This window comes from Xenopus laevis, chromosome 1S, assembly GCF_017654675.1.
Source record: "Xenopus laevis strain J_2021 chromosome 1S, Xenopus_laevis_v10.1, whole genome shotgun sequence".
In the NCBI taxonomy this organism is placed as follows: Eukaryota; Metazoa; Chordata; class Amphibia; order Anura; family Pipidae; genus Xenopus; species Xenopus laevis.
In genome coordinates this window covers 145396529-145421266 of record NC_054372.1, presented here as the reverse complement: position 1 = coordinate 145421266, position 24738 = coordinate 145396529, and the positions used below count along the sequence as shown (strand labels likewise).

Genomic DNA, 24738 nt, shown 5'->3' with positions numbered 1-24738 from the left:
GTACGCCACTTATTTGTGCGCCTGTGGTTTCAAGACAGGGAATCTTTGGGAGCAATGAAGGCTTGTCCTTCCCCCGTCTGACCTGCACCCAGCCCTAACCTACAATGGTTGGCCATATTTTAACCTGTACCTGGTGGTCAACCCATGAGTTACTGTGGGTTTTAGGTCAACCAGCACACCACTAGAACTCAGGCTCCAGCCTTGTGCCAGTATATATGGTCATGAAACTTCTTGGTGGCTTATGATTTCCTTTTTTTGCAGTAGGGGGTACATTAATTCCTACATAAAAGCTGTATTTTGATAGAAGATTGCATTGTTTATACTGTAGAAACATTCACACTGGCAAAACATTTCAAAAGTTGAGCAGCTGCCTCTAGCAGTACATGCACTGACTGATGTACTTGCAACAAGACTGAGAAGACGTGCAAAAAAGCAGAAGGCAAATCATGTCATTCTTCATTAGTAGGGCAGCGAATGAAGGATGGAGAACCTAAGCAATTTTATTGCTGAAGATTATAATACATACCGCACCACTACTTATAGTGATAAAAGATACTTAGGGGCCTATTTATTAAACCTCAAATTTTGCTGGTCGAGTTTTTTTTAAAGGGTTCAATGGCAGACTTTAAACATTGGAACATGTTTTTTTTAGCTTTAGGATTCTCCATAGTTTTGGGCTGTTTGTACTGGTTTTCATTCAATAAATTTGATCAATTCAAATTTTTGGGGCATCAAATTGACACACGATTTTGACAACTTTTTCTTGCACCAATTTTTATTAAAGACATTTTAATGGTAAATTAAGGGTATTTGGGTTTGGGAGTTTGGTTGAATTTTTTACATTTTAGTGAGAAAAAGTCGAGTTTTCTTAAATACCCCCCTAAGAGTCACCTCAGAGTTCTGCAACATGTATAAAAGCACTGTACCTGCAGCATTGTGCTTCTATATGGACACAGAATTCCTTCTAATACTTTGCTAAATAGTATAAAATGATCTCGGTGGGCATCATATCATCCTAGAGAACTGATTGATACTTTAAGCTTTAGATTATTTCCTTTAATACATTTTTAAATTATTGTAGAATTTATTGTTCATCATATTTTGATATTATTTTTCAGTATTGCAATGGCGGAGATCTGGCAGATTACCTTCACAGTAAGTAAAGTATTTCTTTTGAATGCAAATTCAAAACATGAGCATGACAGACTTCTAAAACCAGGTATAATCATTCAATAAGAAAGAAGGCTACTAGGCATTCTCCATCTACGTATTTCAGCTGTCCCTGCAACTGATGAGATGCAATACTACTGGTTCTTAGTATTTCTACTAGTGCATTTTTAGTCCAATGGCCATTAGTAATGGTGCTTTCAATTGGTTCACATTACCATTACATTCTGTATGGTGGTAGAGTTTCAGCTTCCATGCCAGATGAAATACTCCAGTGTATTTTCTGCAAAGCTTGCAATACAAGAACGTGTTACTTGCAGATGATCTCAACTGTCAGCAATCGAAAATATGTTTGCATGTGTGTATATTTTTATTTATGTAGCGCTACTTATGCATGCAGTGCCGTATAGCAGTTTTCCTATTGGATAATTGTGTGTCCGTGTTGTTGCCAACTCAACCCTCCATCCTCCAATGATTCCCATATTTTCACGGTTGATAGAGAGTTACATGACACCCCACTGACCTCCCAAGCAACATAAAATATTTTTATTGTTGACAACACTATAATGGATTTTTAATTGATTATATATGAAAAAGTTTCTTATATCCAAATTTTTATGATAGTTCACCTTCATTGTGATTTTAAAATGGCCTTAGCTTTCATTAGTTTTACAGAACTAGCATTTAGAAAAAATGTTATATCTCAAATTCTCTCCATAACTGTCAGAAACTTTATATTGTAATATTGAATTTCAAACCATCCCTAACTTTCATTACCCAGAAAGAAAAATTGCCAATTGCTTCAGCTATATCTCTAGTCATCTACCAATACAACAAGACCAACACAGTTTAGGTTATCTGTAAGCAAGTCAATCGTAAAGCTAAATCAAAGGTGTCATACATTAAAAAATAATAACACAGCCCTGCGGTATCAGATGTTGGAATATTTTTTCTGGGACTGAAAAGATGCAGAAAAGGTGGCTTGTATCAGGCTTGTTCCGGCATGTTGAATGTAAGCTTAGAGAGTGTATGTATATTTATAACTTGAAATTAAGAGTAGTTCTAAGGCACTAAATTATTTTGAGGGTGGTATGGCATCCTCTTGATTCATGCAGAAAGATTATAAATAGTAATATCCTTGTAGTGGCACATTAAGTCATAACTTTGTAGTTATGTAAATTTAAAGTATGCAGAATTCATTTTCATGAATGTTATCTGAAATTTCAGAAACCTAAATATTCTGAAAGATTTTTTTTATTAAAGGGGAACTCCGGCTTCCAAACCAAAAAAGAGGCCCACATATCACAGAAAGCCCTAATATATCCATCACAGTTACCGGTTTCTTCAAAAAGTATGAATAAATGCCATTTTCAATGCTGAAATCCAGCTGTTTAACAGTTCTTCTGTTTCTGCATCATTTGAAATCCTGGCAGGGAAGGAGGGACTAAACACTGATGTTACAAATTGCAACAACTCCTCCACAGCTTACAGACAGCATGCAGGAACTACATAACCCACAATGCATTTCACTGCGATGTTTCATTCCTTATTGAAATCATGTGTGCAGGGAATTGTAGGGTTTGGGGATGCAGGATAAGGAGAGATGGCTGTTGATACAAAGTAACAGTAGTCAGCCAGCTCAGCAAAGTAGTCAGACAGATCAGCAGGAGAGCAGTGGGCTAGGCTTAGGGAACTGTCAGAAACCATTAAAAATCGTGAAAAGTCTGCATATTTTTTAAATGGTGTATATTCAAAGTTGCTGGAAATTATGTTTACTTTTCAAAAATCTTAAGTTATGTTTTTTGCGGAGTTCCCCTTTAATAACTATAGGAAAATGACTGTTGCTTACTCTACCTAAAATTATATGAAGACATTGAAAGTCCATCAGGCTGAAGCTCTCTCAAGTGCCCTTATTAGTTATTTCTTAAGTTGTTTATAAGCTTCAGAGAAACTGAGGCGCCTTTATTCATTTTGTGACTATAGTTTAGTGCTGATAGTCCTGGAAGTCCTTGTACAAAAAAACATATAGTGTAAATCAAAAGGCAAATAACTGCTAAATGGAACTTTATAAACCAAGTAAGTAATTGACTCAGGCCTAAGAAACTCAAGATCAGCTCTGAAAATGAACCGTGTGTGTGTTCTAGAACAGGCTGATCCCATGCCTGTCAGTGCACAAACATTTAGGGTCAGCTTTGGGTGCCATTAGCCCAGTTTTTGTAGTGACATTGAAAATGGTTAAGGACTGACTGATTCATGTGATAGACATGTGAGGCAAATGTGAAGCCTGAGAACCACTGGTTCCCTACAGGCAACAAACCATTATAAATAAACACAGACGAGACACAACCTGTTGTTAGCGACAGCCATAACCTTTCCTCTGTACAAGTGAGCAATGTATAATAAATATTTATAAACAGATCTCTGGTCACAGAAATAGTATGCTTCTGAAACAAGCACTGCTGTAACACAGTCTGTCAGTAGTGTCCCAGTCTTTCTTTGTGCCCCTGACACTAAATTGCACATCTTTTGTCATGTGTTAAAAAATGTTGGCAATACTGTAATAAACTGGCTTAATATTATTAAAGGAAAACTATACCTTCAAAACAAATACATGACCAACAAATAATAATGGTTGTTGTTATTGTAATTATTAACATTTATTTATAAAGCACCAACTTATGCCACAGCTTTGTACAATAAGTTAGTGTATGCATTGAACATACAGTTTACAAACAAAAACCAACAACCAATACAAAAGATAAAGAGGGCCTGCTCAAATCTGATGTAATACGTGACCTAGTTCTGACTACTGTGTTCTAGCACTGTGTCTTCTTTAGTTATGCCTTTGTTGTCTTATTTTTAAGGGCTGAAGTATATAGGTATGAAGAGCATTTTAAACACTATGGATTTCTTTAATACACTACTGTATATGTTTTTTCACATGAGAATGGAGCTTTATATGGTAATGCTATACCTTTAAATCTTTGTTACTTTAAATAAGTTGAATCTGAGTAACATGCTGCTGTTGTTTCCTAGACAGACAAGGTATTAGGACATTGCACAGCACTAGGCCTATGAGTGACCCAAACAGGCAGTTTGTCTTGACCCTGTGAAGCAGACATTGTGCCAAAAGTGATATGAAGATCTAAACAAACTGCTCCATCTCTGGGAAAATCATTTCATCACAGTGTCAGTTCAGAGAAATAAACTTCCGAACACTTAAGTCAACATCATGTTCTGGGATCCAATGCATTCCCATTTAGCGAGTGCTACTGAGAGCACGTGTCACTGCTTCCTCATGGGAGTATCTATGTAAAGTTCATCTTGCTGTGGATTAACCCACTCATTAGCAACATGTTTCTGTATTATTCAGACATAATCTCTCACCATTGGCACAGTCATTTTTAATCAGTGATTCCATGTAACAGACTAAATACAGCTTCAACATAAACAAATCCAGCATCAGGTTCTCAGCAATACACTCACCTGTGCTTTGCAATTTGCTGTCAGCTATTGATTTATTTTTGCACCCTTCAAAAGTAGAATTATGAATCAAAAACAATTGGCGCTGCACAACATATATCCCAGCATGCTTGAGAGTTGTTGACCTCTGCACCCCATGTATCTAGTAAGGAATAGGTCACAATGTTGGGAACAATGCACAAGTCTTATGTCAATGAAATTGCTAATTTGCCAGTAGGTTAACGATTCTTGCAAGTTTAAATCTAAAGATGGCTTTTAAAGGGATAATTTGTAACCTACACTAGTGAAACATTTAAGGAAAATACCCCTTCTGTCTTGTGGAAAACACATTTAAAATGCCACTTTTATTACAGCATGCAAAACATTCTTACTTCATTAATAATACCACCTATATGACAATTATATAGGCGAGGGACAGTGCGCTTAGAAAGTGCAGCCTACTGATAATGCAGCTCCATATATAATACCAACCCAATTCCACAAATTCCAGCAACCCGCCAACATATTCAGTTAGTATTCTGCACTGAACACTGAGGCTAATCCACAAGCTACAGACCATCTATGCCATCCCTAGCTTTTTGGCTGCCATTTTTATAAGGGGCATGAGTGAACAAGGTAACACTAAATGCATTACAAATGCCTCCGTACACAAAGACCAGTTCGTAGCCACCTCAGTAAGCACCATGAAGCCTTTAGTTGCTGTCAAGTATATTGTGTTCGATAGTATTTTTTTTAATGAACAATGCCCTTATATGTCATTAAATAAGCCCTAAGGTCTTTTGGCATTACTAAATTCATACTGCATATTAGCAACAATTTTTTTCACTGAAAAGACAGTTCTTTCACAACATTAGTTAAAGCTTCCTAACATGCTTCATGTAATACTGATGAATGCAACTTAGCTGACGGCTCAGAGAACATTTCTGATTTTATTTTTCTACTTAAAGTATACAAACAGTTCCCACGCTTGTTGGGGAGGAGAGGCTTCCATTTCCTGTGTTGATGCAACAAAGCATCTACTTTCATAAGCAAGGCCACTTATAGTTCACAGTACTGGCTGGACTTACCACATTACCTAACTGGGGAACTGAAAATTCTGCTGTAACCGGGGCTGCCTAATTGGATGTCCAGATGATCAGACTAGAGCACCCAGAATAGCTGGAATAATACAAATATCCTTATAAACCACTGAGAACAATCATTTCACAGAATTTGAACTTTTCAGCCAGTTTACACCCTCACCTGCCTCCCATTCAGTCTAAACACCCGCACTAGAGCCTTTTTGAGCTGAAAAGCACCAGACTAATTGAATAATTCTGCATCTGATTTGTAGGATTCATTCTATCGACCAAAAGAATTCCAGTAAAGGTCATTAAATTTGTGTGAGAATTGGTCAAAATTGGGCACTAATTCACAGGTTTTTTTTTTTCAAATGTCCCCTTTTAGCCATGCGGACACTTAGCGAGGACACCATCCGGCTTTTCCTCCAGCAGATAGCAGGAGCCATGAAGATGCTGCACAGCAAGGGGATCATTCACCGTGATCTGAAACCCCAGAACATACTCCTATCTTGTTCTGAGGGGCGCAAGTCCAACCCCAACAATATTCGCATAAAGATCGGTAAGAACCCTGTCATTACTTCTAGATGAACTGATTATAATGTTACAGGAAATATACTGTATCTGAAGAAACTAAAAGGGCATTATGAGTCATTGCATCCTATACATATCTTGTTTTTTCTTCACAGTTTATGACCCTATTGGCCAACCATACTTTCCTATTCAATATTACAAAGAACATAAAAAGGAGTTGTTTTTTTTTTACACATTTTTACAAACAAGAGAGATTGTGTACGTCTTACGTTTGTTATTGCACCATTTTAAACTCTCAATTTATTTTATTATTCTCATGTTATTTCATCTCCCATCATAAAATGCAAAATACAGGAATCGTGCTTATGTGGTATTCAGGCCATATCTTACAGGAGCTGTGTACAAGTTATCCTGGCATTGTTTCAACTTCCTGTCATGGCGCCATGCTGCACCTCTAAATATAATCACAGGTTATTTAAAGTTAGGAAATGAAGAAACTGTCATGTAGAATCACTCAGAGAAGCATTTTTGGTCTTATGAGCTTAGCGGCAGCACTAAAATTCCAGACAATGTTACACGGTAAAAAAAAACCTTTGTGATCTCTTGAAATTCCCATGTTTAATTACTGACATAATTATGCTGAGAGTCAAAACTAGTTAACTGGAACATTTTATAATTTAGTAGTGCTCATTTAGCATATGTCTTTAAGTTCATGTCCTGGTAGATTTCCTGTAAAAAGATCAGACCAGCTTATTATCTGCTTCATGCCTTGTAGTTGACTACAATTTTCCCTTTATGCCAAATAAACTGGAACAACTACTAACTAAGCCTGACAGCCATCAAGGGAGATAAAGGCAATCATATATATTAAATAGAAGGATATGCTTCCTGCTAAGAGAGTCCTTGGTGCTTAGCTTGATGTCAATGTTCATGTTGCTTTAACTTGAAACATTTGAAAAGGCAATGTCATTTGCCACAGAACATGTTTCCCCCATGAGGTCAGCTAGAGATAGAACATTGGCAGAGGATCTCGCAGGGGGCCCCAGCCAAGGAAAATTGCTATCCATCCATTCTTATTTCTGCCATATGCCTATAAATGACTTGTAAAATGTATTACTGCCTATAATTAATTGTGGAATGTGAATGTCTTAGTTTGTCATAGGCCTCAAGTTGCTTAGTCCATCTACATTGCTAGAGTTTTGCCATTTATTAACTGTAGGGAAGCATTTCATAAAAACAAATCCTTAGCACTCTTGCATATACATTCTTGGTATATGTTATTGACCAGTTATGGGGTATAAAGCAGTACATTTTTATTGAACAGGATACACCCTTGTTTGGGAGATACTCTTTGGAAAATGCATTGGATTTACATTTCTGTGTGTCCCATCTGAAAGTATAGTATTTGGTGCATTGGGGATGCAGTGCATAACTTGGGTGTATGAAAAGGCTGCACTGGTGTATACGAGTATCTTTGCACTAGACTCCACACAACTGCATGAGAATACCATGGCGTGCATTATATTGTTCCGTTTCCCTAAGGGGCAGATTTACTAAGCTCGAGTGAATAATTAGAATGCAAAAATATTCGAATTTCGAAGTATTTTTTTGGGTACCTCGACCATCAAATTGGTCAAATTTGATCGAATTCGATCTAATCGAATCATTTGACTATTCGACCATTCGATAATCGAAGTACTGTCTCTTTAAAAAAAACCTTCGACTTCATACTTCGCCACCATTTTTTTTGATCGAATAAAAATCATTTGATCGATCGCCTAAAATTGTTAGATTCGAATGATTTCATCGTTCGTTCGAACGATTTTTATTCGATTGTTCGAACGATTTTTATTCGATCTAAGCTTTTGCGCTAAAATCCTTCAAATTCGATATTTGAATTCGAAGGATTTTACTTCGAGGCTTTTTTTAACCCTCAAAATTCGACCCTTGATAAATCTGCCCTTGAAATGACAGTTTGTGCATCCAAATCACAGAGCAATGTAAATGTGATTAGTAAGGATTCGTTAGTAAGTTCCAATAAATTGTTGACCCCCAATAAATTCTGCATATGTACCTGCGAAATGAAGGTGAGTATTTATACTGACATGAGGGAGTGAAAAATACACCTTTAATCAAGCCCTTTGGGAATATTATTGATGCATGAATATTTAAGATATAAACACTGTCTATGTTTACTATATAGTGATCTAAATTAGAATAATTAAATAAGAAACAGATTAACAGATTTAATGCTTACTTGTTTCAGCTTGTTAGTTTCTGGCAACAGTAATAATACAAGTTGTGAATATACAGAGCTATAAATTGAGTCTAAAGGTTGTATGCAGGGTCATATACTAATATTTATCTTAGCTATCTGGAACAAACTATGCTAGAGAAACTAAGATGATGGTAAACTTTATGAATGGTTACAATGACCATCATTCCTTAGTCTACGAATTGTGCACATCTGGCAAATAACTGGTTTTTTTTTTGTTTGTTTTTATTTTACAGCTGATTTTGGCTTTGCACGATATCTGCAGAACAATATGATGGCAGCCACTCTTTGTGGGTCTCCGATGTACATGGTAATAAGCTCTGCTTTTACTGGTATTTAATATGTAATAAAACGGAGGGCTGCCTCACTAAAGTAAACTATAAGCAGCCATCAGACACATGTTTTGGTGGTGGGTATGATGGGCATTATTTGCTGTCTATTTTTGTTATGTTCTAAGTGGAGCCTTAAACATACCGTGGCTCAGAAATTGGATATTATGTGATTTTAAATTTTTTAGTCCATTCAGCAGAGGATGCTGAACTAGGGGGCAAAGCTTTGAATGGTGGTTTGGGGGGGGGGGGTCATTCTGACAGCAAATTATCTTGATATTTGATGCTGAAAAGTCTTTTGCTGTTCAGGATATTTTAGAAGTAACATTTTCTATTGGGAAGCAGGCGCTTTCCTCCTGATTACTAAATCTGTTGAGACAAGTAATAGTTTCAGTTTAGCTAAAGAATAACTGCCTTTCCTATAAACTCTTGTCTGCCTTCCATTATTAACTTCAAAATGACATCACTGTATCTTCCTTTGAAGATGCATAACTGGCCAGAAGATTGCATAAATGACATTCCTTCATTATTTTTATTCCTGTTGAATCATTTTCTTAGGTTTTAGTGTTTTATATTCTCAGAAATTGTAAACCAAGCAAGAAATAATTATTTTTTTGTTGTTTTTGCTGTGTCAGGCGCCAGAAGTCATAATGTCCCAGCACTATGATGCCAAGGCAGACCTGTGGAGCATTGGCACCATCATATACCAGTGCCTGACGGGCAAGGCACCTTTCCAGGTAGACATTAGAAATGCACATGGTTCAACATGTTAATGTGGATCTTACCCAAAATGAATATTGCATCTAATATATGCTTTAATTCTGTAAATATTGTTGTGTGTTCTTTATTAAAAGAAACTCAGCTTATGTACAGAATGAGTGGCAGGAGTGATTCAGGGTTTCTCCACTGGAACAAATATTTGCTCATACCCTGAACTTTCTTCCGCCAGTGAGGACCTAAGCCACTGAATTTGCATACAGTGCAACAAAAGAACCTGCAGTAAAGGCATAAATTAAACCAAGTGGACTTTATGCCTCCCTCTAATATTACAGGTCTTTCTGCAGTAGGTCTGTTTATAGAAAAATATGGAGAATTCATGAAATTTGGAGTTGCATATGTGAAAGGCTCAGCTGGAAATTATTTTGTCCTTTCCTTGCAAACATCAAATACAGAGAGGAGGTTACACTGAGCACACATAGAATAGGGTTGTTGTTTCTAGAGCTGATAAAGCTCCCAGCATTCTTTGCCAGTTACATTCGGTTTCTGTGGGGTAGTCAGATGGGAATCATAATGAAGTGAAAGAGAACCTTTGGGTGGCTATTTATGATGTTAAATAAATGCCACAAAAATGAAAGTGTGAGAGAAGATTAATGCAATCCCTGTTATGAAACATCCATGATATTGTGTGTGTGTTGATTTAACTGAACATGTTACTTATTTTCAAGTGAAATCCTGTGTGCGCAATGCAGTCTGCATTATCAGATTCACATGCTGCAAGGAAAGTACCTACCGTATATACTCGAGTATAAGCCGAGTTTTTCAGCCCCCAAAATATGCTGAAAAACTCTACCTCGGCTTATACTCGGGTCAAGCGCAAAAACGGTCGCCGGCTTCTAAGAATAGTCGCCGGCGTCCAAGAATAGTCGCCGGCATCCAAGAATAGTCTCCAAGAATATTCGCCAGCGTCCAAGAATGGTCGCTGGCACCTCCAATGGGAGCAGAAACCCTTAATTTTTTGACTGAAACTTACCAGAAGCTGCTGCATTTCTCACCCTAGGCTTATACTCGAGTCAATAAGCTTTCCCAGTTTTTGGAGGTAAAATTAGGTACCTCGGCTTATACTCGGGACGGCTTATACTCGAGTATATACGGTAGTTCCCTTCAAGTATAAAATTGTTCCCAGAATAGAGGTGTTTCTACAAACAAATCACTACTGACCTCTCTGATCCCCATAAGCAGAGAAAAAAAGAGAGAGCACAGGCAACATTATTGCTCCATGCACATACCAGTTTTTAACGGCCATTCTTGTCCTGAATGGCCCATGGGGAATGTTAAAACTTTAGTGACCCAGTTAGTCAGCCAGTGGATGTGGAATCACAAACTGATGCAACTTTCTAACAAATTGCCTCTTGTGCTGAGAGTCAGAGGTGAAGCGGCATGACTACATTGCCCTGGTCTGTCTGTCTCAATCCAGCCTGCAACTCTCCAGCTCTCAGTGTGGCTTTCCGGGGAGCACTAAAAACTGTATATTAAAGCCAACTGGAGGGTAAAAATTCCTGGGTGAGGCACTATGGATATTAAGGATGAGTATGGTAAATAATATGTAAATCATGCAGTGATCAGTGGAAATACTATGAAGTCTCTTTTAGAAAATAGTAATTTTCAAAATGTTAAGGGGGATATAAAATACAGTTACAGTTATTTTGAAACATAATATAAAAATGAAACCATAAAGTTAAGTGAAACTCCCATCATTATCAGCCATTTAGGGGCTGATTCATTAAGGGTCGAATATCGAGGGTTAATTAACCCTCGATATTCGACTAGGAATTGAAATCCTTCGACTTCGAATATCGAAGTCGAAGGATTTAGCGCAAATTCTGCGATCGTATGATCGAAGGATTATTCCTTCGATCGAACGATTAAATCCTTCGAATCGAACGATTTGAAGGATTTAAATCCAACGATCGAAGGAATATCCTTCGATCAAAAAAACTTAGGAAAGCCTATGGGGACCTTCCCCATAGGCTAACATTGACTTCGGTAGCTTTTAGCTGCTGAACTAGGGGGTCAAAGTTTTTTTTAAAGAGACAGTACTTCGACTATCGAATGGTCGAATAGTCGAGCGATTTTTAGTTTGAATCCTTCGATTCGAAGTCGTAGTCGAAGGTCGAAGTAGCCCATTCGATGGTCGAAGTAGCACAAAAAATACTTCGAAATTCGAAGTTTTTTTTACTTCGAATCCTTCACTCGAATTTATTGAATCGGCCCCTTAGTGTTGCAGGTCAGCAACAGCTGGTGGTAAGCAGTTTTAGAATACCATTGTCCTTGATTTATAGAACAGGGGTTACAACCCTACAGCCCTCCAATTGTTAAGGTGATGTGATGCAGGGAGCTACAACTGAGCATCATCTTCTAGCACCTGAAGGTTATATGGGTTACCTGTAAAGGTGGCCATAGACGCAAAGATCCACTCGTTTTGCGACATCGCCAAATGAGCAGATCTTTCCCCGATATGCCATTAACAAGCATGGCTATATCGGGGGTAATCTGAACGTTCAGCCGTATGGCCGAACGATCCGATTACGTTGCGCAATGGGTTCAGCCGGGATCGGTCGAGTCAAAATCAAACCTGTCCTATCTTCCTAAACGACGTCCGCCGGACGAAAGATGTCGACACTCTCCACACACATTCCGAAAATCGTATGAATCCTCGATTCGTATGATAGGAGCTGTGCGTCTATGGCCATCTTAAATTGGTGGAAGAGACTTATTTGTTTTAGATAAAAATCAGTCATTATAAAGTTTAGTCTCCTAGTTATGGAACTATATCTGTCAGGAATAAACACAATAATCAAAAGTTCCAAATGTTAAAACAAAGGAATATTGGATGGAGGAAATGGAATATATCGGGATCAGGGAACTGCCTTATTTGAATCTCTGACTGTGGTTGGCCTACGATTCCCAACATCTTCCAACAGCCACATTCTGAAGATGCAGGTTCTGTATATGAAGGCTTAGTGGTCATTGGTCAGCCATCTTACTTCAAATTTTCAGATGGTTTTACATGGAATTATTAAGGTCAACAAGCACAAAAACACAACTATGTGACCGCTAAAAATTAAAAGGTCCATGTATAATATTTCAATGTTTTTAAAAGGTTATGGGCTCCATTAAATAAACAATTAATTTTTATTGTGTACATGTTCATAGATGCTTTTAAAGCAAATGTTTGACGATTTTTAAAGCTGGACACACACAGTGGGCACTATGTAGTAAAACGGCAATCGTTTTTTATTTGCCAGAAAGTTGGGTGCATTTGCATGCCCAGCCAAAGTATATTTTTTTCACATTCACAGCACACAGCCTGCACAAGTCTGGACAAGTCTGGAACCGATACAAAGCAAAAGGGATTGGATACATTTCTGAATTTTGAAGGACTACAATTAAAATAATCAGTCATATTTCTGTGCGCAACAGAATAGAACATATTCAGGAGAGAGTTGCTGGTTTTGGACCAGTTAGCCAGTCGATCTATTTGTAAATCTGTCTTTGGAGCATTTAGCTCCTAAGAAGCATTGATTTAACAATATTTTTAATTTAAGTCAATTTCTTTTGTTCTCGGTTTCCTTCTGTGTTCTATAACATAGCAGCAGGAATTTGCAAACCTTTCAATGGGCCTCTGTATTTCCCCGAAAAAACATCTCTCAGCTACATTCTGCAGCCACTCTGGTTCAGTTAACCCTTCCAGTGCAGCTGTGTGAACTACTAAATTATGTCTGTAGTACAGATATTTGCAAAGCTGGTATTTATGTGCCAAATTCCCTTTACAGAGATTGTATTGTAGTAAAAATTCCAGTATATGAGTATCAAACATCTTGATAGAATATTAAATTGGGGGGGGTGTTGAATGCTGAATGAAGCATTAGTACACCATTGTAAATGTGCAATATACAGTAGGATATTCTCTTTAAATGTATCCTCATCTAGAGCATTTTTTACCTAATTGGCCATTAGGCAGCAACCTTACTGCCAGTTGTAGTTCAGCACTGGAGTGAAAGGGGTTACTTTTCCCAAGTTAATGCTATTTCAAAGTATTAAAATGTTGCAAAGCACTATAATTTAGAAGACCATAAGTTCATTTGGGCAGGGCCCGCTTTACCTATTGTATCAGTTATTGGATGTTTTTGTATATAATCTGTATATTCTATGTATTCACTCATTAATTGTACTGCTCTGCTCTATAAATATGTGTTATTAAAAATAATAATATTTGACATAATTCAGGGTCAAATAAAGTATCCTTACTTAACAATTGTGTGGAACCTTTTATAGTAAAGTATAATGTGCTTATCTTATAAAGACCATATTTTAGGTGATGTAAATAGTACCATAATTTAATATTACTAATGTAAGGGTCTGTCATTTCAGCACTTGGAAAGTAGACACAAAATACAAATGTTTTGAATATATTCAAATGTGTCTGAATATACACCCTTGTTATAACATACAGTTGGTTTCTAAAAATCATTCTTAGTCCTGCAAATGATCGGTGAATAAAACTTGCTTCTCTTTCTAGGCCAGCAGCCCTCAAGATCTCCGTCTGTTCTATGAGAAAAACAAGAACCTGACGCCCAAGTAATCATTCTTCCATCATTACTGCTGTTTTTCCTTTGACTTACTCTGTTGACACCTGCTGATTCTGAACTAATCTCCCTAGTTGTCTGTGAGATGGGCATCAAATATTTGGCACCATCTTAAGCATTCCTTAATTAACGCTGCATATCTGCAAGTACCAGAGTTTGACAGAGAAGCCTTTAATCCCTTGGAGCAGGTTATTTGAGGAAACTGTTTTATTGCATTAGATACTAGTCCCTTGCAAGGTCAGAGATTCCCCGCTGCTTTGTTTTGTTTAGGGGGAGATATGAAATACATGAAAGATTAAATGAGAACAGCTGTGCTAAAAACTGTTATGGGTAACACTGGGCACATAATCTATGGCTTTGGGGAAGGGGCATCCCAAACTACCTTACCATATTACATTTTCAGTCAATGCTGGTGTTTTCAATGACATTAGAAATATGCTGGAGCTGCAATTTGCCCATGGCTTCCTCAAGGCTTAAAGGAATTGTATAAAAATAAAAACTGGGTCAATAGGCTGTGCAAAATAAAAAATGTTTCTAATATAGCTAGTTAGCCAAAATTGTAATCTATAAAGGCTGCAGTGACTGGATGTGTAACATAATAGCCAGAACACTACTTCTTGCTTTGCAGCTCTATTAGTTTTCACTGATTAACTCAAAATACTGTAGCTGAAAAGCAGGAAGTAGTGTTCTGTTCTGTTAGACATCCGCTCACTCCAGCCTTTGTACATTACATTTTTGCCAGGTTTTATTTTTACACTGAACTGTCCCTTTAACCACTAAACAGGAAAGTTAACGTGAAATAAAGAATTGTATTTCCCTAAAATTATTTTGCATGTGAGTTGCTAGGAAGTTATTGGTACTGTACTGGTATTGTATCCATCTGGGACAAACTACCAACAAAGAATTCATTGCATGTTAATTGAGACTGGCACAGCCTGAAAGGCTTTATTTGCAAGTCTTGCTCTGCCCCCATTTCAAATTATATGCTTCCCCTGAATGAATTGTAGCACATATCACACTACTAAAATGCATCTCTGGAAGAATGAGAGGCCTTTCACCACCTTCCTAACCAAAAGCCAACTGACCTAGACATATTATGTGTTATATTTGTGGTCTCCTATCACATTGATTGGGGCAGGCCACAGACACCAGATACCTCTTTGTCTTTTGTCACACCTCCTCCAGAAGGATACCTTGTATCATGCAAAGGGGTGGGGGGGGGGTGGGTAGACGCAGAATGCTGCTCTGGGACCTTACAAATGTTAAAATTAAACCTGGCAGCCAGATCCCCCTCTCAGTTTTCACTTGCACAGGCTGCTTGAATATTCAGCTCAGCATTTTTCTCTACAGTGGCTGTTTTTCTGTATGTCGTGTTTTTTTATCTAAGCTGTATGCCTGTCTTGCCTTTATAGCATCCCCAGAGAAACATCATGCCATTTGAAACAGCTGCTATTGGGTCTCCTGCAGCGCAATCAAAAGGATCGAATGGAGTTTGGTAAATCGGTTTTATAAACATCTCTCTTATGTATATTACTTATGTATATTACAAATGTATAACAATTTGGTTAGGCATCCTTGATTCATATTAACTTATTTATTATTTTATTAATTTATTCAACCTGCTCAGGGTGTTTTCTATGGTTAGATGTCTCTGGTCAGTTAGTGAATGACCCTAGTGTCACTCTCCTGCTAAATTGCCCAGTTATTGGCTATTGGGCTAGAGAGGGTAAGTGGTTGGAAGGGAAAATAGGACAAATGTCCCTTTTAAGCCATAAAGCTGAAATTGTTACTTAGAAAAGATGTCATGGTTAAAAAAAGTGCCCATACAGAATAAACCTTTGCCTTTGTAATACTCTTTTAAACACCCTATAAATGGTAATTGTGCATTTTGTTCTCAAACTATTTTCTAATATGCTTAGAAGTAAACAATATGGCAATGCCTGTAAATATGTATAAATGTATATATGCAGAGAAGCCTTTTTTATTTTGGTCACAGTAAATGTGTGCCTTGTATAGTTTAAGGGAACAGCTTCTGGAGAATAAATTAGAGTGCATATTTGCACTTGAACACAAACTTGCCTTCATGCAACCTCTCACTGTGTCAGTCTGTTTCTGAAGACAGCAGCTGCCTGTGACTTGAGTTATGTTTGACTATGCAGAATGAAGTGGGTGGTTCCTGGAGAGTGATTAGTTCAGGCTTGCTGTTTGTGTCCTGGAGAGGGGAGTAGCTGTGGATAAACCGACTGGATGCCTACACCTATTGGAAGCTGTGGGCTAGTAAAGCAGACTTATCTTATTAAGCTCCTGTTAAACATTGTATCTCTTTATTCATAAATATCTGTTTATTTGCCTCTTTTATTCCTTAGTTTTCATTGTAATGGTGAAGTCCATAGGATACAATTTCAGTCCAGATGTTGTAAAACTAAAATTCCCAGAATCAATAAATCTGTTGAGTAATAGAAAAATGATAAAAGCTGTTGATCGGCAATGCACGCGGTGCCAATGGTTGACTGTTGCTGTTTTGAACAAGAATATAGTAGTTCACTGCGCAGGCATATTTTTATTATATATAAGAAGGTTACTAAATAGTTTTATCCAGTATACAACAAATATCTATAAAGATATACAGGGAAGGTGAATTAGAAATTTTCCAGAGACTGTATTGTGCGCCCTACAGTACCCCATATCAAAGGGCTAGGGGGAAGTATGCAACTGTCCCCAGTGAGTGGCATGCATGAATTTGATAGGACACCTACTTAGAATTCTCTTTGTTCCTGTCTTTCAGATGAATTTTTCCATCATCAATTTCTAGATGCAGGCTCCTCTATGAAGAAATGTAAGTGCTGCAATTCTGAGATTTACAACCAGTGCTCAACCAATGCCCAATAAGTTAGTGTAGTCCAACATGAAGAGATACTGTGCTATTTCACTTGTTGGGAAACTGGGCATCATATGCAGTGTAGCAATTTTGATACAAATATTTTGGTGCTGGTCATTATACTCTTTGGTACCAGGTGATGGATAGTTTTCTACTTGCAGTGCCCTGAGCGTACCTAAGTATAGTGCCTTGCCAACTATTGATAGAAACAAACAAAAGTCACATTTGAGAGAGACATTTTATTGATAAACTGAATTCATTTAAAGTAAACTGCATGGACAGCATGTCTCTTTGTCAGACATGGTCCCAGGCACAAAAAGAATATAAGATCCTGTTTATTTGTTGTATATTAAAATGTGAATTGTGTTTATCTAGCTGTGCCTGTGCCAATGCCGTCATATCCAAGCTCAGGATCTGGAAGCTCTTGTAGTAGCTCCTCCACATCACATCTGGCTTCAACCCCTGTGAGTATTTACACCTCCTGGCTAAGCCTATACTTAATAGAGACAACAATACACACAACCTGCATCTAATCTTATCTTATTCTTCATGTAAAAGGTCACATGTCATTCAGTTGTCAAAGAACATCATAATTATGTAGGAAAACTAAACTCATTCCTGATATCATAACCATAACACTGTTCCATTAGCACCTGGATGGCAATATATGGATTGCCAATATATATGTTACATATTAGAAATCATGTAATGGCTATCACATTTATGTCTCTCTGAAGGTTACTAAATGCACTACATTTTTTAGACTTAAGGCTTTGAAGATCCACATTATGGAAAGAACCCTTATGCCAACCCTTATGCCAAAAAACCCAAGCATTTTGGATAACCGTCATCCCTGTATTTGTATAAGAAATGTAGCATTTTTTACTATACTTTATACTCTGAGTTTTATGAGAGCCTCAATTTTAGTAATGTCCTGTTTCCCATTAATGTAATTATGCCTCTGTACTTATATTGAATGCTTTTACTGCTGACTTGTCCATATATCATTCACCTTTACATCTTACCCCTTACTGTTCAGCAGTCCCTGGGAGAAATGCAGCAAATACAAGGGAAAAAACTGGTGTCTCCTATACCTGACTCTCCAGGGTTTCTTCAAGGTTCCAAGGAGTCTGCTGAAAGCAGCAGCAAAAATTCTTCATGCGACACTGATGACTTTGTAATGGTGCCCGCCCAGTTTCCGAATATGCCAGGTTTGTATAAGCCGTACCATATATAAATCTCAGAGTTGCCCCTGCACTCATCAGAGTAGTGGGGAATATATTAAAGTATAAATAATATGCCTGTTTTTGTTGCATCAATTCAGTTGTGTATCAGTTCGAATATTTTTATTCATTCCATGGTTGCTTGTCTCTTGAAGACACACACTTTTGTGCATCCGGCACCAACTTTATTTAATTAAAATACAATGTGTAATGATCATCTGTCTTCTATGTCAAACCTTTTTCTATCTCAATTTAAAAGAGTTTTACAAGTAAATTAGTGCAGATCTACAACATAAACATGCAGGACACTGGAACAGTTGTTATGTTTTTGTTATTCTAGGTCCCTATCCCCTGCATCATTGTGTGGTATGCTGCGGCTAATTACTTCTCTCAGACCTAACACAATAATTAAAGTCTGATGTGCTGCCCAGGCAATTAAAACAAAGCAATTTTATTCTCCCTGCAAAAAAAAAATCCCATGAGCAGTGTTGCCAGGTGAGAAATTTGACTGAGCCGCTGGAAGAATTCCAATTATTTTAGTGAGAAAGGAATATGTAAGTGGATTAATGGGGTGATTATAATGAGGTGATTATATCAAATACATCAGGGATTCAAAGGCTGCCCATTCAGTACTTGGGATATACATCTTTAACTTCTAATTTAATGAAATCGCAAGAAAACAGCTTAACACAACATGGGTCTTGGCTTGTGCAGAAGTGCTTGAGCGCAGTCTGAGCTGTGACGGCAATAAAATACATGAAGAGCACAGAGAACCACAGAACCGAAAACTAAAAGAATACAATGATTTTATGATTCATGGCATTTTCTGATCTTTTTAGGTGATCTTGCTTGTGATGGCATTACAAGCAAACCTATCCAGGATACATTAATGTACAGCGGGTGAGATTAATTTACTTATATATTTGCCCTGTATGCCCTATGATCTGAAAGACTGCTTCTGTCCTATTGGTACAAGTACTCTAAACTGGCAATGTGTATCAACTAAGCTTTGTGCAAATATTTACTTCTAGAACAAAACACAGATACACTGCTGTGAAAGTTTTGAGCATATCTAAGAATGTGTTATGTTTATGCGCTAGCTAAGAATTGTATTAGCCTAATTTATATTTAACTATAAAACAATGGTTATAATTGGCACTTTAAGGCTGATACTCTGCCCCCTGTACTTCTCTTTAATTATTTTTAATGAAATTCTATATGTGTAGACAGATCTTTTTGTTAATCTATTTGAACATATCTGTTTCTAATACCCTAAAACATTTTGTCACTTAACAGATCGCTGCTAACATCCACAGGCCTAGAGAGTCGCGCTCGAACACCATCACCAACTCCTGCATATAGCTGTTCTCCTGGCCCTTCCAGGTAGATTACACTATAGGTGGTTTTTGCACTAATGCTACACAAATTGTTTTGCAGATCTTACCTGTGAAAATATGTAGCATTTTGCCATGGGCTTCAGTGTGCCATCACTATTTACCCTAACAAGCAGCATTTTATGTAAACCAGCAAAATGAGACATAAGCTAGTAGCTTTGTGCTTATCTTGTATGCTTATGCTCCATGAATTCAATTAGTATGATAGCAGATGGGGAGATATGTCACCAGTGGTTAATTCTGTGCTACCACAGGCAACAAATTCCCTGAAAATGCTTTCCCACCAGCAATAAAGTAAAACACACGCAATGCTTTATTTTTCAAAGTCACCTGAAGTTTCCTCGCTTTGGCATCTTTGACCTCTGCAAATGTTTTCTCACTTGCCATATATTTTGCCGGTTGAAAGCAGTTTTGGGAGATTTCTCACTCCAATAGCACAGATTTAACTGCAGGCAATAAACCTCCCCATATGCCATCACCCCTATGGTAACAGTTTAAACAGACAATTATTATTACTGGACTTATGTGTATTGAAAACTTAGTGGTGCTGCTTTGGTTTAAAGTCTAGTTAGTTTCATATTCATGTGTAACGCTAACTTGGCTATACAGGCCAAACAGGGTTAATGTCCAGTCAATGCTTTAAGCATGGGTTACATGTGACTCAAACACTTCAGGCTAGGCCCTTCGCTACATGGAAAATTAAAGGTGTGGTGTAGTGAAACTGCAACTCCCACAGGCTACTGTGCTATAAAACAGGAAAATAATGGGCGACAGGAGGTTCTTGCAGTCAAACAGAATGAACTTTTTTTTGTCAGAGACAAATGGTCCACAGGGTTGTACTTACATGGATACAGAGGCATTTGCAGAATATATATGCACACCCGCTCACACAGAGCTGACAGAGGTAGAAGCAGAATATATATAGGCACACACACACCACTCAGCTCACTCAGAGCTGGCAGGCTCACAAAGAGCTCATAGGTAGAGGCAGAATTATGTAGGTACATAACTCATAGATAGCTTTAGAGGTAGAGGCAGGTACATTTTCCTGTGGATGTAGTCAAGGCAGTACAGCATACCTCCAGGCAGAAATACCTCACACGTGGTCTGGATCTCACCCAGTGGACTGGTCAGGGAGGAGAACCTAAACCTATACAGCCTGGGAAGCTACTCCCTGCTACACCTCCTTGATGGAGCACAAAGCTGCTCTTTCTCTCTTCCCTCTCTGCCTTACTCTCCTAGAGAGTCCATAACGATTATTGCCACTCACTAGTCTCATTCACGGGGTCCCTGCTCCCCGCCTTTCACACTAGAGGTACTGGTCCTTCTAGAGCACATGGCTTTTCTGGGCCTTGTTGTACTCAGGCTCCCCTCGGCACACCCAGCTGGATCAGCATCCAGCAGCCAAAGAGAAAGATCCACCAATTCTCACTCATTATAACAGAATGTGACAGTTTGTGGTCACAGCGCCTCCTGGCCAATAATTGGGATATGTAAATTACATCTAGCTACATGGGCATCTGCCCAGCAACTAGGGAGATCAGGAAGTGTAGGGAATTAATGTCATAGGGACACGTTAACCCTATGGGTCCCTACACATGTTATTCTTAAACTATGCAGGGTCTATTTTTTGTCCCTACAGTTGTTCTGTGGGATACGGAGGACTGCTCAGAGCGGCTTCTGGAATTTTGCTAAGTTTACTTTCCTTTAAAGTTAGGCCTTTTCACTGTTAAGCAGAGTTTTCTGTAGTGGACCGACATAATCTGTCAAATGATTCTATTCTTAAATGGATACTGTCATGGGAAAAAAACATTTTTTCAAAATGAATCAGTTAATAGTGCTGCTCCAGCAGAATTCTGCACGGAAATCTCAAAAAAAAAATTCTCAAAAGAGCAAACAGATTTTTTTATATTCAATTTTGAAATCTGCCATGGGGCTAGACATATTGTCAATTTCCCATCTGCCTCAAGTCATGTGACTTTTTTTTTTTATAATGTGTTTTTTTCTTCTGTTGCAGACTAGCCCAGCCTTCAAGCAGTAGATATGGACAGTCAGTCCCCATTCCTGTTCCAACACAGATCCATAATTACCGACGTATAGAGCAGAATCTGCAATCTCCAAACCAGTTCACACCACCTAGGTGAGGGATTGACTTTTGGATCAAATACCTTATTCTTAGTTTTGGCTTGTTTGCATTAAATTCATTCTATTAAAAGTAATGGTTTACTGCACCCAAATATAAAGGTAGAGCAGACTACCGCAACTACAAGAGCTGAAGGGCTTTGGAAACTGTGATATTGTGATGACGTGTTTGAGGTTTAATCCAAAATATGTCTTCTTTGGTGTGTGTCTAACTGTTGTAGCACAATCCTCTAAAAGTCAGAGTTTATGCAGCAATAATCATACAAGCTGATGGTAATATGTCTAACACAAACAACTCTTTTTGCTGAAGAATAACTTTGCTACTCTTGTTTCCTAGAACTGGCATGGTGCACAAGTCTAGTAGCACAAGCCCAGTGAGTTTCATGAAAGTGGGCACATCACCTCCTTCCCACATGGAGAGCACGTCTGCCCCCACACCAAGGAGGCTTTCATTTGGTGGGGCAAAACCAAACACACCCTCCCCACAAGGTAAAATGCTAAGATTTCATTACTAGCCAGAATTCTGACATGTAAGAACTATATGTAAAGGGCCCAGATGAAGAGAACAGCGAGAGGTAGTTCCTTGCTTGAGTCCGACAGGGCAAATAAAGATACAGCTGCAGCATTTGTCAAAGTAGTTACAAAGATGTTAATCATGTTTGTGTTTTAAAACTCTACTTGCTTCAGGAAATCATGCTACCATATTTACCCATTATTTAATTTGTAGCATGCCTGAAAACTTCTCTTGGCTTTTAGGTCTTATTATTACATGTTGCATTGCACACTTATATTACTGGATATCTATCATTGTAAAAAAAAGTATAATTTATTAATTTGCTGTACATGTGACTTTTCTTGAAAGCTTGGTTTTATTTCTTATTTGCTTTTATTATTGTCAGATACTTTATTGCCTCTTCATATTAAATCTATTTGTGTTGTTTTAAAGTGGGAGCTATCCCAGAGCAGCCAGGCCAAAGCATCACTATAAGCCCAGCAGGAACTGAGACCCAGAACAGAAGTCCCGTCTATGGTATGTTCTTTATAAGTGTATGTTTTATGGAGAAATTATTTGTGTTATGTCATGGAGGATATGTTTTTAACGTTAAAATTATAATTATTATTTTTTTATCTCCATATACTGCAAGCCTTTTGAACATAGAGAGATTTTGGTACAGGACTTTATGAAATTCATGAATTTATCTTTATCAGCAGGTATTCCTGTACCTGAACAGAGCTCCTGTGGAATGGGATCTCGACTCCACAGTGCCCCAAACTTGTCAGACATGCAATCCTGTGGACAAAAAATCAAGAAACAGTATTCTGATCCTGTGATGCCCCAGGATGCTCTGCCCCAGCCCAGTCAGCCACAGCAGATCAACAGCCTGCAGCCAACCCGTCCTCTTAGATCCTCCCCAAAGTTATCTGACTTCATGCAGAGAAGTCCTCTTCCTACTATATTAGGCTCACCCACAAAGGTACTTAGCTAGGCATTCTTATGTCCTTTTTAAAAATGTCTGCACTGTCATAATTTAATGAGAGAGATATCTGGGATATAAGAGACAGACACTGAAAAACCATAAAATGCCACAAAACATTTTATATGTGCAGGTCAGACTGTATTCCACATTGTAAAGTACCATTGGACAGAATTGCTAGCACATGCTCATATATGGCTCTAGCTTCAGGCCAAAATATACCTGCATGGTTTGATTTATTCATATAGATCTTATGGCAATGTAACTTCCTGTTGGGACACTTGTTTCCCTGTTAATTCATTTAATTTAATTTATTTTGTCATTTCTTTGATGGCTACAGAAATTAGTCCCTTTTCCTTTCTTATATTTCATTTTTGGAGGGTTTTCATTTTGCAATTTCTGTGCTTTTTATGACTTGAGAAATGAGTTCTTAAGTTTCCTTCTTAACAACCAATAAGCAGGCAGCAGACACAGCAGGCAGCAGAAACAACAGGCACTTTTCCTCCTATCCCTCCTCTAAAAGATATGCATTTTGAAAAAGGAACCAGACTGCAACTAGAATTTTTCTCATTGTTTTCTGCAGAGCATATCGCCATTTGAGTTCTCACGGGGTCCTAGCTCTCAAAATCTGCTGGCTCTCCTCACTCACCAGGGAGTGATGATCCCTCCCACCAGAAATAAGACTCTCCCTGATCTAAAGAACATGGGTCATTTTCACTGCCAGCAAAACAATTTAGGCCTGCGTCCTGTAGCAGAAGTGAAAGGACCATTTGGCAGGTAAATTGTCACCTGCAGAATCAAGTATTCTTGGTATAGTATCTGTTATTTATTTAGGATGAGTCCAGGAAAACATATGTGGAAATCAGATGTGGACATATGTGGAAATCAGATGCTTGTGTCTCAATAAACAAACTTTATATACCTTACATACTGTATGGGGAAACCAGGCAATTGCTACTGCACAGTTTCAGTATGTTAGAAGTACATTTTCCCCAAGTTTTGGGTGCCCTATGAAGATTTTTCTGTGGTACCCAGTTAATTCAAGTGACATCACTAGGAAGAAGCTTCGGTATTTTCCACATTTATATTTTTTATTTATACAGTTCTTACATATTCTGCAGCACTTTACAGAGATAATACATCATTCACATCTGTTCATGCCCCTGTTGAGCTTACAGCCTAAGGTTACCATTACATACATTTGATGGTAAATTGTATCAAGAACCTATTAACCTGCCAGAATATTCTTAGAGTGTGTATTCTTGGAAAACCAAGATGAAAACCACCACAAACACATGCTGGTTGGAATAAAAATTAGGACCCAATTTCAATTAAATGATGTACATGGGATTTACTATATGCAGGTGAAGAAATTACAAAGGCTTCAAAAGCAGCCCATCATCCAATGATGTGC

General features: G+C 37.9%; 1 protein-coding gene across 5 annotated transcripts in view; it reads left to right on the top strand.

Moving 5' to 3' along the window:
• The window catches only part of ulk1.S (unc-51 like autophagy activating kinase 1 S homeolog), a 52699-nt gene that overhangs the window by 15439 nt on the left and 12522 nt on the right, over positions 1-24738 (top strand). For 2 of the 5 annotated variants that reach the window (XM_018244166.2, XM_041580322.1), the window contains exons 5-20: positions 1119-1155; positions 6097-6270; positions 8754-8827; positions 9482-9583; positions 14146-14204; positions 15625-15707; positions 16998-17048; positions 17466-17554; positions 18130-18301; positions 19153-19213; positions 19610-19696; positions 21725-21847; positions 22187-22338; positions 22796-22879; positions 23059-23324; positions 23908-24101. In XM_018244166.2, the coding sequence (XP_018099655.1) occupies positions 1119-1155; positions 6097-6270; positions 8754-8827; positions 9482-9583; positions 14146-14204; positions 15625-15707; positions 16998-17048; positions 17466-17554; positions 18130-18301; positions 19153-19213; positions 19610-19696; positions 21725-21847; positions 22187-22338; positions 22796-22879; positions 23059-23324; positions 23908-24101 (1808 nt within the window). The remainder of the gene's footprint in view (positions 1-1118; positions 1156-6096; positions 6271-8753; positions 8828-9481; positions 9584-14145; positions 14205-15624; positions 15708-16997; positions 17049-17465; positions 17555-18129; positions 18302-19152; positions 19214-19609; positions 19697-21724; positions 21848-22186; positions 22339-22795; positions 22880-23058; positions 23325-23907; positions 24102-24738) is intronic. The other 3 variants (XM_018244169.2, XM_018244167.2, XM_018244168.2) reach the window with 3 other exon arrangements.